This window comes from Terrapene carolina, unplaced genomic scaffold (genome assembly GCF_002925995.2).
Source record: "Terrapene carolina triunguis isolate 2854851 unplaced genomic scaffold, T_m_triunguis-2.0 Scaffold194, whole genome shotgun sequence".
NCBI classification, from domain to species: Eukaryota; Metazoa; Chordata; order Testudines; family Emydidae; genus Terrapene; species Terrapene triunguis.
The window spans coordinates 4,447,058-4,460,525 of NW_020664545.1; the positions used below are offsets into that span (position 1 = coordinate 4,447,058).

Genomic DNA, 13,468 nt, shown 5'->3' on the forward strand with positions numbered 1-13,468 from the left:
CAGAAGAGACATTAGAGAACCTACAGCAGATTTTAAAAATACTTCCAGCTATCTTTATGCTGAAGAGGAATGTGCTGTCTGTATTACAAATACACACCGAGCCAACATTTCCGAGCAGATTTGGTACTCCCAGATCATTGCAGGAGCAATGTTTGCAGCTGTGAACTGAGTAAATACAACTACTCCAAATGGCTCCTGCAAATACCCTGTGTACCTTGCCATGGGGCGGTTTATACATACATGAGAATCATAGAATCTCAGGGTTGGAAGGGACCTCAGGAGGTCATCTAATCCAACCCCCTGCTCAAAGCAGGACCAATCCCCAACTAAATCATCCCAGCCAGGGCTTTGCCAAGCCTTACCGTAAATGGTTACAAGCACAAAATTGCAGGCACAAAATTTAGAAGGTGCATGTGGAAGCGCAGCCTGCAGGGGGCACTAGACCACCCCAAAGTTATGTGTTTTGTTTAGCCTTACGGGTGTATGTAATAACTTAATTGGAGCAGCAAGTACAATATTTTAGCATGAAAATGCAGATATTTTCCCTGTTCAATGTCTGAGCGCTGTCTTTTATTCAGTGACACCATAACCTTACGATTCGAGGATCTCAGAGCGCTTTACGAGTATTAATACATTTACCCTAGGCACTCCTGAGAGGTGACTATTTTTATCTAGTTTTACTGAACCAGAAACAGGAAAAAGGGGATGTGACTCACCCAAGGTCATGCGCTCAATCAGGAATAGAACCCAGGTCTCCAGAATACAGGTCCTAACCACTGGACCATGCCACTTCCCTTCACCAGAATAAAACAAGACTCCAGAATCCTAAATGACAATGCTCACTGCCAGGCTGTGGGGGCAGCGAATAGGGACAATGGAGCAGAAGACTTGAGTTTTCCTTGCTCTGCCACTGACCTGCTGTGCAACCCTAAGACAGGTTACTTCACCTCTCTCTACCAGAGAATATGGGAAATGACTGCCTAGGAAGGAGTACTGCGGAAAGGGATCTGGGGGGTCATAGTGGACCACAAGCTAAATGTGAGTCAACAGTGTAACACTGTTGCAAAAAAAAGCAAACATCATTCTGAGATGTATTAGCAGGAGTGTTGTAAGCAAGACACAAGAAGTAATTCTTCCGCTCTACTCCGCTCTGATTAGGCCTCAACTGGAGTATTGTGTCCAGTTCTGGGGGCCACATTTCAGGAAAGATGTGGACAAATTGAAGAAAGTCCAGAGAAGAGCAACAAAAATGATTAAAGGTCTAGAAAACATAACCTATGAGGGAAGATTGACAAAATTGGGTTTGTTTAGTCTGGAGAAGAGAAGACTGCGAGGACATGATAACAGTTTTCAAGTACATAAAAGGTTGTTACAAGGAGGAGAGAGAAAAATTGTTCTTCTTAACTTCTGAGGATAGGACAAGAAGCAATGGGCTTAAATTGCAGCAAGGGCGGTTTAGGTTGGACATTAGGAAAAAACTTCCTAACTGTCAGGGTGGTTAAGCACTGGAATAAATTGCCTAGGGAGGTTGTGTAATCTCCATCATTGGGGATTTTTAAGAGCAGGTTGGACAAACACCTGTCAGGGATGGTCTTAATACTTAGTCCTGCCTTGAGTGCCGGGACTGGATTAGATGACCTCTCGAGGTCCCTTCCAGTTCTATGATTCTATGGTACGTACCCTCCCTCATGGAGTGCTTCGAGATTTATGAACAAAAACCCCTTCGTAACAGTTAAGTATATTACAGTAGGGTTTGTTTTTGCTAGCAGACCACATTCACCCACATGCAAACGTTCAATCTCTTCCCTACACTTGATACATAAGCATCATGAAAAACATGGTGAGAGCCCTGCTATAGCAGACTTCTGTAATGCTGCCATCACAGAAGGATGAAAAATAGTTTCCCCTCCATGATATTGCAGTGAAGGGGATCTAGTGCTTCTCTATGAAGCGCTGCTGCTCAGTTTCAGTAGCATTTCAGCAGTGGACAGACGACCATACAGCCAGGAGAGTTTACAGCCATTCAGAAAGTGGCTTGCAGTTCCCATTTTAGGCAGAGAAAGTTGTATCTAGATCACTTTAACATAAGTTAATATAAAAGCAGGGCAGACTGCTGCAGGCTGGTATGTGTGAACCAAATCCCCCATCAGACAAGCTAAGGCTGTCTCTCCCCCGATCCAGAGAACATACCAATTGGCTCTTCCCATCTCAACGGGGCGTCTCACGATTTTAGCACTCCCATGGATATGTAGGAAGGGTGTAGAGATTTCATCCACTCCATTCTAGTTCAGCCTTCCCTCTACTACCCTCTCATCTCTTACGTAGGCCTTCTCTACACTAGAATTTAAAGGTGCAGTTAGCATTGTTCTATCCCAGAAACGTTCTTATCCCACCCTCATCACTGGAGTATCGGGAGCACCTTCCCTTAGGGCATCAACAATATGACTAACCTTGTCACTTGTGGTTCACTCCCCCAGATGGAAAACTGCAGGTGCAGTGTCGTTTTGCTAGGGTGATGTTCTTGATGTCCATGTTGCTCTGGGTTTATGGTTCAGGAGGCCCATGAGAGAAGCACCCCGGCACTTGGAGAGGAAGTGGGAAGGTGTGGGATGACCCTTAGTTCCTGCATGAGTTCCTTCCACAGACTCCGAGCAGCCCCCCAGCTCAGGCTCCTGCACAGACAAGTTTTACCCTTGCTGTAGAAAGTCCCCTGAGAGCATATATGAGCAGGGAGCCCAGGGCTTAACTCGAACCGGTTAGCAGTTATTAAAAGCCACGTGGCTTGTCTACACTAGACTTTTAAAACATGTTAGCTAACGTTACACCTGTAAACTCAACCTGGGCAAGGCCACACTGGCTGCAGCAACCCCAGCTCATACCCAGCCATTACAAAATTCAACTCACAAAATGGGGCCCACAAGCCTACTTCGCTCACCACCATAGACTCAAGGAATCTCTGTCTTGCCATAATGAGCTGAATGCGATTTGGAGCAGGGAGTGGCCTTTGTGTGTTTGGAGAGTGCCTGAAGTTATTGATACCCAGTGGCACCAGCATGTAGCAAATTCTCACGGAACCCCCTCCCCATTAACAGCTCTGTGTAACCCCCAAAGCTGGTCTCTCTCACCCCCGGAAGTTGGTCCAATAAAACATATTCCCTCCCACACCTTGTCGTCCCCCCCGCCCACATTAATAGGCACACTCAGTGTGAGACTGCCACCTAGTGGATTACTTTATTTTAAAAATTCTACAGTACTTCAACCTTTTTTCTGGGCCTGGATTCGGACTAATTCCTATATTTGGGCTCCATCAGGTGCGTGATAAGCAAACTCCCCAGTTGAGCTATGGGAAAAAGAGCCACCAGGGTATCAACTGCCCTGGTCTCACTGAGGAGAAAACCAGCGGCTCGTTGCTGAGCTGATGGAACACAAAAGTGGTCTAAGAAATAAAGTTGACACAAGGAGAGCCATGAGGCCTCTCTTACCCGGAGAGGGGATTAGATATGCATGAAGGGGGGAGTGGGAGAGAAGAGGTGAATGCTAATTTGAGGAAAAGGAAAACAAGGTGCAATGCGGGAGTGAGGATCTTTATAATGTGGAAAAAGTTAAGTTGAGATGTGCAAGGAAATTCCATTAGTGGAGAGGACCAATGGGCAAGATAGAGCAGGGCGTAAGCAACGGGGTCTGTATGAGGGACACTGATAAAGGCAGAGCACAGAGTTGTAGTAAAAGGATGCTTGGTAAAATCATAGCAAGCAAAATACATCTATAGCCTTTATACCATTTTTGATGGCTAAAAGGCTGCTGGTGATAGGAAGGATAATCTAGTGCAGCGGTTCTCAATCTTTTTGGGCTCAGGACCCATTTGCAAGTGTTTATGGTCTGTCATGACCCAGTAAATAGTCTGGGGGTGGAGATCCTGCCCGGCCCTTACTTCAGTGGCAGCTCCTGCTGTCTGGGCTTGGCTCTTCGCTCCAGGCATTGCAACCTCAGGGGTAGCAGTGCCGCTCAGGTTTGGCCCCACCTCCCTGGACCAAAGCTGAGAGTGGAGTTGTGACCTGGCTCATGGGGTTGCAGTTCCACTCACTCAAATTTGGCCTATCTGGACTCCCCTCATCATGACGGCTGAGCCAAACCAGTGCCTGGAGCAGGGAGATGAGCCCAGCCAGCCATGTGGGAAAGGAGCTGCCACACGACCCTCTGAAACATTCTGGCAATGCAATTTTGGATCCTGACCCCCAGGTTGAGAAACCCTGATCTAGTGGATAGGAACTTGGAACACCTATCTCGGCTGGTGTGGTGCGGTGCTGGTGTGACTTTGGGCATGTCACTTAATCTACCCTGTGCCTCAGTCCCCAGTCCTCCACATCTAATGGGGATATGCTTCCATACTTCTTGGGGTGACACATGGACAAAATCCATGTGTGACTGGGAGGTGCCATGTCATGCTATGGAGATGACAGCTAGTAGCTAGACAAAACAGCAGTGCTCTCCCCTGCTTTAACACAAGCCACTCACTCTTACACCAACATCCCTAGGCCGTCTTGCTTGCAAGACATCTTTTAACCTTAGAGTAGTCAAGCAGAGAGAGAGTTTGAGAACAGAGCCCCTTGTGGATCAGCACAGCACTGGGCCCGGTGTACTGGGCAGTCTTTCAGAATAACCAAGGTCACAGTCACCGTCGCTACAAAGGAGGAACCTGTTGAAATGGAATGTTTTATTTTATTTGACAATACGAGGGGTGGAGAAAAGTGGTGACCAAAAGGAAAATGAACGATCAATACAGGATTGGCTGCTGTTTAAAAATAAACACAATCCAAGGGGGAGGGAAAACACTATGCACTAGAGTGCTTTTTTATTGACTGCCTAGCAATCTGTTCAGACCACAGGTCCATCTCTCAGCACTTCAATGCTACAGATCACATTCAAGTCATGTGCAAATGAAATAAAACAGGAGTACAGCATTAACAGTAGTGCGCTCCAGCCCAGTATCACTTTGAATCAATCTCATTAACCGCAGCAGAAGCCCCAGACAATTTGCCTATTAGTTCAGCGGTGAGTAGTTCGATGCCAGTACTGGATAACTCGATACAAACCCCCAAACAGATTAGAGAGAATTATGTAAACTTTGTTAATTAGCCTTTGGCTTAAACAACCCTAACAGTTTCAAGCAGACTCTACAGTGGTTAGCTGGAGCACACGCTGGTCAATGTCTGCGTGAACATTATGGAGGATCACACAATCTTGGTCCTGATCATCCTCAACTCACATCGACTTCCGTAGTGCTCGGTGTCCTGAGAATCAGGCCCTCTGTCAACAACCAAGTCAGGATCTGAAGCTCAAGGGTCTGGAGGGAGCAGACTGGGCAGGCCAATGGCAAGAGGCAGCAGCCAGAGCGAGTGGCCTCTCACATTCACACCCAGAACAGGAAGTAGGACACACACCAGATCCATTTTTCAGAAGAGGAGGTGTTACCAGTGGCACTCTAGGAGGGCCGCGAAAGCTTTGCCTGAGGCATACTGCAGAGTAATCTACCAGGGTGTCCACACGGAACCGAAAACATGCTTTAAAAAAAAAATAATTCAAATAACCGTTGAAGGCGCCTCCCAGCGTGAGCTCCTCTCTTTGGGGGAAATAGAAGCCAGGATTTAAAAGCCACCATTATTAGCAATAGCCCTACCAGGGCTGCGCTGGCCTCGCTCCAAATGTCCATGGCCAAGACGTTTCCACCGCTCTCAGAAGCGGCTCTCGCCGCAGTGCTGACTCTCCCATGCTTCTTACGGGTAGGCTGGGGGAGGCACATGGCCACATGGAGCAATAGATCTGCACTGAAAGGAGTCTTACATTTTTGTCGTCATCAATTTTACTTCCTCCCGCAAGGTACGTGAACAATAATTTAGAGCAATCAAAAGCCCAAGAGCAGGAATGTGAGGAGAAAATCTTGGCTTGTGACGTGCAAAGCCAGACTGATGTACTAACTCCAAGACACAGAATTTAAGGTGCATTCCCCATGCTTAAGGGGAAAAATAGCCTACACAGGTCAGCTTTTAATATAGAATCGGCCAGAGGTCAGATCTGTCTCCAGTCAGAACAGACTCAAATCAAAAAGTGCTAGGAGGCTTTTCCTAGCCAGCAAGCGTCCCCTTTACACCCACAGAAATATTGCTTCTATGCTCCAGGGGGCAAAATTCACCCTTGCACAGCTTACTTTGAGGGTTTAAAGTGGGGCATAGGCATCATGCCAGCCCTCTGCAATGGGGTGAATTTAGGCACCTACTCAATTTACTCCACCTACTTGATGCCAGCAGAATTGGTATCTCACAGATTACATGCTCCAGTGCTATCCTCACCTAGATTTTTAATAATTACTAAGGGGACATCAAACTCCACTTAGAACATTTTCATAATAGCCCCCTAGTTTGTACCTGAATAACTGAAAATATATATATATACAAAAATAAAATAGGTCCCATTTTCTTTCACCAGAATTATTAAACCGTTAACACATTAAAATCAATACTGTCTTAGAACCGTTCATTCCAACAGACCCAAGAAAATCAAAGATTGCAAACTCACTCTGTCCAACAGAGAAGCAGAACTTAAGGGATGACAAAATAACTTGCCTCAGCTAATGCAAGGCCGATGAACATTACAGTCAAAGAGCTGAGCCAAACAGTTAACTAACTGGACCACAATGCAGCGTCTGACTTAAGTGACTTGTGAATGATGCTTTACAGGAAAAGAGGTGCGATGGGAGCTGAAGGGTTAAGGCAAGCGTTACCAAGTGTGTTTATGGAGTACCACCCTAGAAGGGATGAAGGCAACACCATTCTAATGAATCAAAACAAGCTAACTCTCTGCATCACCCAAGGGCAGCAGTGGCCAAATTCAGCCATTACAGCTGTGCTCAGGTAACACGGAAAGCACACTGTCATCTCTCCATCAGTTAAACATAAAGGTGCTAAAATGGACATTAACAGACACAAATGAGATGAAATCCGTGACTATCAAGGTGCTGTTTGATCATACGGAAGTCGTCCTTTCAAAAATATTGTTTTTCAATCTTAAACAAGTACGCACCTCTTTCAGCAGGCTGGGGAGCCTACAGCTAAGAGCTAAGGTATCTGGGGTGGTAGAGGAAATCAGCACTTCTAATCAGGACACCTTGGTATCGAGAAATACTGCCTGTTGCGTAGATGACCCCAAGGGACATGATGCTCTCTACATTGGCTTGGTTCAGGACTTCAAAGCATGGCTCAGCTCCCAGAGATCACTTCTACTGCCTGGCTGGTAGCAAACGCATTTAAGCATTGTCAATTTTTATCACTCTCCTTCCCGCTCTTTTTGTAACAGGTCAGTTTCTCCCTCATTAACAAGACAGAATTCATTTCCGAGAGAAAGGAGCTGCTATCCCATATTTCCCTCCCAAAGACGCTTCACGTAGTGTCCAATCTGCATCGAGAACAATACAGTCCTGTAGCTTTAAAGCTGCACCTCTCCAGTAGGGGATTTTCTAGCTTACAGGGTGACTGTGCTGGGATTCTTGTAGCAATGGCCTCCCCCCCCCGGAGGAGAGGGGGGGATCTTCGGGATTGCAGGGCTGTATGGCCCTTAATTTGCAAATAAACTGCACCCCGCATCTGCACTGTGGCTGAAGCCACATGCTTGCAAGAAGTGTGCTTTAATCAGGATTGTTGCTAGCACAGTTTCCACCAGAATACAAGCGGGGTCTGTACCTGATGAGGGTGCAGGGAAGGAGATATTTGCTGCACCCTTCTAGTACATTCACATATGGCCCCTACACCACGGGTCACTGACCATCAACACAACCAGGCTACACTGGGACTTTTCTGCGGCTCACTGGGCTTATTCCGTGGCACAGCCCAGAGCACTAATGCATGGATTGAAACTGCTCCCCCACGCAAGAAGAGTTATTTTTGAACCAGCACTGCCTCAGCTTAAGATTTGCAGTCGATAGGGATCCGGCTTCAACTCCTCTTCAAGGTTATTCCGCTTTTTCCAGCCAACAGTTGTTCTTGGATGCGTTGCACTGGGAACAAGCACTTCCGACTTTCTGTGCCTGGCGACCTTGGACAGCAATGCCATCTGTACTGAATCTAATAGCTTGGTAGATATTAAACAGCTCTGCGGCGAAGGGGTCTTTTGCAGGTACTTTGGTTTGCAACTATACAAGAGTAGAATCTGAACATGTGTTGATCCCACAGTCTAGCCAAACAAGTTATTACGACTTCAGCCTCTCCTCCTGCCCCAGTGATCTCTCTTAGCTGTAAACACATTTCTTCATTCTCTAAGTCAGGCAATGACTTGTATTGTCACTGCGTCATGTCCATCTTTGGGTTGCGGCATTAGCACTAATACCAACTGCAAGAACACTAATGCACTTAACCCGCTCCCTCCCCGCCCCACAGCCGTTCTCCAGCGGGCTGAACTAACGTAATACAGTACAGATCCATTACCTAACGCAAAGGATAGCTCCAGACCTCAGAGACTGATATCGCTTACGTGGAGTCAGTTATAAAGGCAATTAGTAAAAAGTAATCCTATATCAACACTGCAAGAGCATTGTGTGGGCTACAAGAGAATCCAACTGCCGGATACCACTTCAGTTTCACTGCAGTAATTGCTAGAGAGTGGGATATAAACATATACAGGATATTGACTAGATTTCGTAGGCAGACTGACACAGCTGCAACAGTTCAGTCCATCACTAGGAATGTTAGAAACCGAAAGCCCGCCTTAGACAGTCTCATTTTCATTATCAAGAGAGTTACAAAGCTTCCTGCGCGAGCGATACCGCCTAGTGCAGTAGGACTTGTCATTTCATCACTCCGCCTTCTCCTACATAAGGGAAACAGGTTTAGATCCCTCCCCCACACACCTGTAAAATTGTGTGCTGTTAACTAGCAGTCATCTTAAGCAGTTAGAAAAAATAAACCCAAGAACTGGTGAGGCGATTCTGCTGGTGGACTTGCACCTTCTCGGTCAGTCTGTGCAGTTGGAGCCATTGGTCCCACATCACCTGGAAAATAGAAGACATCCAAGCACCAGAATGAGCGTTTACGGTTTGACAGATCTTTAGCATGCCTTGAAATAGCTGGGGGGGGGGGGGGGAGAGGGAGATGGAGTGAGGGGGAGATGAAGGAGGGGCATGGGCATGTGATTCTCCTCCTCTTTGAAAATACTTTGAAGGAATCAAACCCACTTATCAAGACTTCACTGCAGAAAAGTATGCACTAAAATGAACATGTGTCCTAATGGGATAAAGACAGCTATGACTTAGGACACCATTGGTTCCTCCACATAAGACTGAGAAAGCTTTTAGAATCTCTAGGGGAAGCAAATATACTGTACACGTTTCTGACTCCCTGCAGGAAGTGTGTGTTTGGGCTATCGGACTACTAACTGCTTCCAGTCCGTAAGGAGGGAGCGTGGAACTCAGGAGACCTAGCCTATTCCCAGCTCTGCCACTGCTCTGCTGGGAAAGTCACTTCACCTCTGTGTCCTTATTTCCCCATCTGTAAAATGGGGATGATACTGGCTTTCCTTGTAAAGTGCTTAGAGCTACTGATAAAAAGCTAGGTATTATTATTACCCTGTATGGGATCAGAAGAAAACATAACAAAGAGAAAGCGATATCTGAACGAAGATAGAGGCGCTCATGTGCCTCCAAATGTAGAATTGTACAGAGCTGAGTTCAGTGTTAAAAGCCAAGTTTGCTTTATTAGGTGTTCAGTCAGCCATATTCTACCCGGCAAAATTCCAAGTACCAGAATAACACTTAACTTCAAAGTGCTCTACAGACATTAGCTGATTAAATGCAAAGGAGTCTGAAATGTTTAATTTAGATGCAGCAAAAAGATTGCTTGGTTCTCAGAACAGGGAAGGTAGCAGCAGATTCCTTGATATGGAAGGCGACTGGAAGACAATGCAGAGACGCCAGGAGGGTAGGGAAGATGATTTGAGGACATGCAATGCCAGAGCTGTGCAGGGAGAAGCTCACATGCAATCCACCCACAATATGCCTGCCTCTAGCCACTGTTCTCAATCTCCCACTTTCAGGAGCTATAACGTTAAACCAGAGACAGAGAACATGCAGCACTCTTTGCCCTCTTACATATTCTTGCACAGGAAACAACACCTGCACTCCAGACACTTCTTAAATACTGCCCAAACTTCCGGGCGATCAGTTCCTTCATCTCCTTTACTCTGTGTGTCTTTCACTGTGTTCCACATGCTTGGAACTGAATCTGAGAGATGTGCGCACCAAACTCCTTCCCCTTTCCTTCTTTATAAAGGACTGTTCTATGATAAATTCCGTTCTAAGTAACCCTGGGTCGTTGTGTTTGTTTTGAATTGCAACCTCTCTAGGAGAGCGACATAACTATCTGACACAGATCACCTATTGTACTGCACTGTGTCCATTGCAGAAATAACCATAATAAAAATTATTACAGAAGAGACAATTCAGTTTTGCAGAGTGGAAGGAGGCAGAATTAGAATAACTATGAGATGCAGAGTAAAGGGAATTATCACATCAAAAATAATTTGAAAGAGTCTTATTTTATAAAAAGCCTTTAGTAGATTCTTAAAACAAAGGATTTGAAATCTGTTTACTATGTGTGTTTCACTCAGTCCCAGGAAGAAAATAACCTAGACATTTTCATTTAGGGAAGGTGTTAGTATGCTTCTATTCAGTTTCACTTGCTGGTTTTCATGCACTAGCACCATGCTACAAAGCCGAGGGAAACAATGGGAGAAACCTTGTTACAAAAAAAATCCCCCTCCCCTCCCCAAATTAAACAAATAAATATTTCTATTGATCTCAGGTTTTGTAAAAGCTAATTTTTAATCCATGTTTCTAATAAATTCACATGTATAAAGGCCCTTTAGTATCCCAAGCAAGACCATCTATGCTAGGTTGTTCTCTTGAGACTGTTAGCATTAATGGAACCCAAAGGCCTGACACTGCAACCGGATCCACACAGTTGGACCCTTGCACCTGCACAGAGTTTCACCTGCGTGGATCCAGTTGCAGGATCTGTGCCCAAGCTTCAAGCATCTTTTGAAAGAGACATTTAGCTACTTGTAAACATCCACCTACCGTCTCAGATTTCTTGTTTCAAACACTGTGTCTTCATCGCTGTCGAGAGAACCCAACTCCATATTTTCATCATAGTTTGAAAGGAGACCATATTTCTTCCGCTGAGGTTTCTTCAACCTGAAATCAGTTTTGAGCTCATTCACAGGTTCTTCTGATCTAGAACTTTCATTCACAGACCCTGACGTATGCTCCCTTTTGCATACAATGGCATGAGCTCATAAGGACAGGAGAGGCCTGGTTAGCAGAAAGGGCAAAGTGAACAAAAACAGGGAATCGGGATGTTTTGTCTGTGGACTATTACATACTCTCAGGTTTGCTGCTGGATAGCACATAGTTTGGCTTCAGTGGTCATCACCTGTAGAGTAGCTCAAAAATATCACCCCTAAGTCTGCATACCACTGCCAATGGGGGATATTAGTCAGAAAGATTGTATCGGAAAATTTCTTTGGTGCTTTCTAAGGAGTGAATTTTGACCAAAATAGTTATACTAGTGTAACTCCCTGTGCATGTACTCTTATTCTGGATTCTGAGTGCCTTTTTTTCAATTCAGTTTCCATGTCACTTTGACCAGGTCTACGCTTAGGACTTTTGCTGGCACAGTAATGCCAGTTAGGGGTGTGATTTTTTAATGACATTTCTATACCAGTAAAAGCCATAGTGTAGACAATCATAACAGAAAAAAGTGCTTTTATGGGCATATGCTGTGTCTACATCAGTAGGGCTTGCTAAAAGAGCTATACCAGCAGATCTCTTCTAATACAGGCAGCCATCCAAAAGGGGCTTAAGCTAAACCAAAAAAAGCCACTCTCATGCCAGGATAAGAATATCCATATAGGCAGTTAGACTGGTAAAACTTTCCTGTGTGGACAAGCCCTAAAACAGGAAAAGATTTCACCTGCTTCAGAGAGGCAACTGTATGAGGATAAAAAATGTTACAACTCGTTGGGATAACCGGGTGGAATGCTGGACTCCGTCTCTCACCTCAGGCCCTGAGGCACAAAGGACAACCACTCTGTCCCTGCTACACCAGTGCGGGGATAAAGACTATCGCCAGAGAAGGGGATGGCAGTGTCTCAGGGGACATTTTTTCTATCAATCCCCAGACTCCTCTCAGCTTTTACAGCAGAAATACAGAGCTACTACCTTCACGGAGCCCACACTCATCAGAAGACAGTGGGGTTTTGGAGAAGCCGCTTTCTCATGAATTACGGGATGTCTTAAGCAACAGGAGAAAGATGCCAGAGTTCCCAAGAGAAACAGAAGAATGTAGGCATGTTTAAGGGCATGGCGTAATCTTTCTAGGGATTGCAAAAGGCTCCAGCATTTCCTCACCCTGACTAAAGCGTCCAAAGGGAAAACAGAAAATCCACAAAGGATGACAGATGCATGAGAGAGCCATGGCTCTCCCAGAAGCCTTCCTAGGGGTGTGGGTGTGTGTTTATTTCTGGGGAAAGTGAGTCTAGGATGGTCCCATGTCTGTTTCCCAGGAACATGGGGTGGGGAGGGGAGCCACGGAGGTTCCCAAGCCTACCTCCTGGGGAGATAGGGATAAGGACCCCACCCCTGTTCATATCCCCCCAAAGACACTCCATGGGGTGAAGGAGGTGCTCCAGGGGATGGGGGTCTAGGGGCCCCCCGGGTCCGCCCCCCGGGTGCGCGCCCCACTCACCGCAGCGCCCGCACCAGGAAGTAGAGCGCGGCCAGCGCGCAGAGGCCGGTGAGCACGTAGAAGCCCCGTTGTACCGCGGGGAACCGCCCGCCCAGCAGGTCCAGGCCTCGGATCCCGCTGTCGCTGTGGTTCCCGGCCGGCCCGGTCCCGTTGGCGGCGGTGCCCGGGGGCGGCGCGGTCCCCGCCGGCCCGGGGGAGCTGGACACCGCGCAGGCGCCGAGCAGGAAGAGCAGGAGGAGGAGGAGGCAACCGAGCTCCCGCGGGACCATGGCGGGCGCACGGCAACTACCGGGACACGCGCACCTCAGACTCAGAACGAGGCCAACCCATCGGAAATGGCCCGGCCCGGCGCAGCGCTGGCTGGGGTCCGGCCGGGGACTATGGAGCCCGCACACGGGGTTCCGGGAACGCAGGGTTCCGGGTAGGGTACAGAGTAGGGTAGGGGTGTCGGAGCAGTGGGGACCCGCAAAGGGACTCCAGGGTGCAGAGTGGAACAGGGGGAAACAGGGTGCAGAGGGGAGAAGGGTATGGAGCCAAAGGGGGAGCAGGGAGTATCAGGAAGCAGAAGAGAGGTGCAAAGGGACCCCAGGGTGCAGAGGGGTATGGGGCCATGGGGGAGCAGTAGGGTTGCCAAGCGTCTGGTTTTTTACTGAAACGCCCAGTCGAAAAGGGACCCTAGC

The 13,468-nt window shown here is 47.0% G+C and overlaps 1 protein-coding gene across 1 annotated transcript; it reads right to left on the reverse strand.

Moving 5' to 3' along the window:
- Positions 1-4,821: 4,821 nt before the first annotated feature.
- On the reverse strand, positions 4,822-13,102 carry FAM174C (family with sequence similarity 174 member C). The gene is made up of 3 exons (XM_024206186.2): positions 12,789-13,102; positions 11,120-11,236; positions 4,822-9,037 (listed from the first exon to the last, which is right to left on the reverse strand). The coding sequence occupies exons 1-3, from the start codon at positions 13,055-13,057 to the stop codon at positions 9,034-9,036; spliced, it is 390 nt and encodes a 129-aa protein (XP_024061954.1). The 5' UTR covers positions 13,058-13,102; the 3' UTR covers positions 4,822-9,033.
- Positions 13,103-13,468: the final 366 nt, after the last annotated feature.

Bases quoted from the DNA above. Each gene is read 5' to 3' on its own strand.
- FAM174C (XM_024206186.2), bottom strand. From the start codon at position 13,057: ATGGTCCCGCGGGAGCTCGGTTGCCTCCTCCTCCTCCTGCTCTTCCTG. The intron at 11,237-12,788 runs GTGAGTGGGGCG...AACTGATTTCAG, and splicing joins TTCCTGGTGCGGGCGCTGCG to GTTGAAGAAACCTCAGCGGA.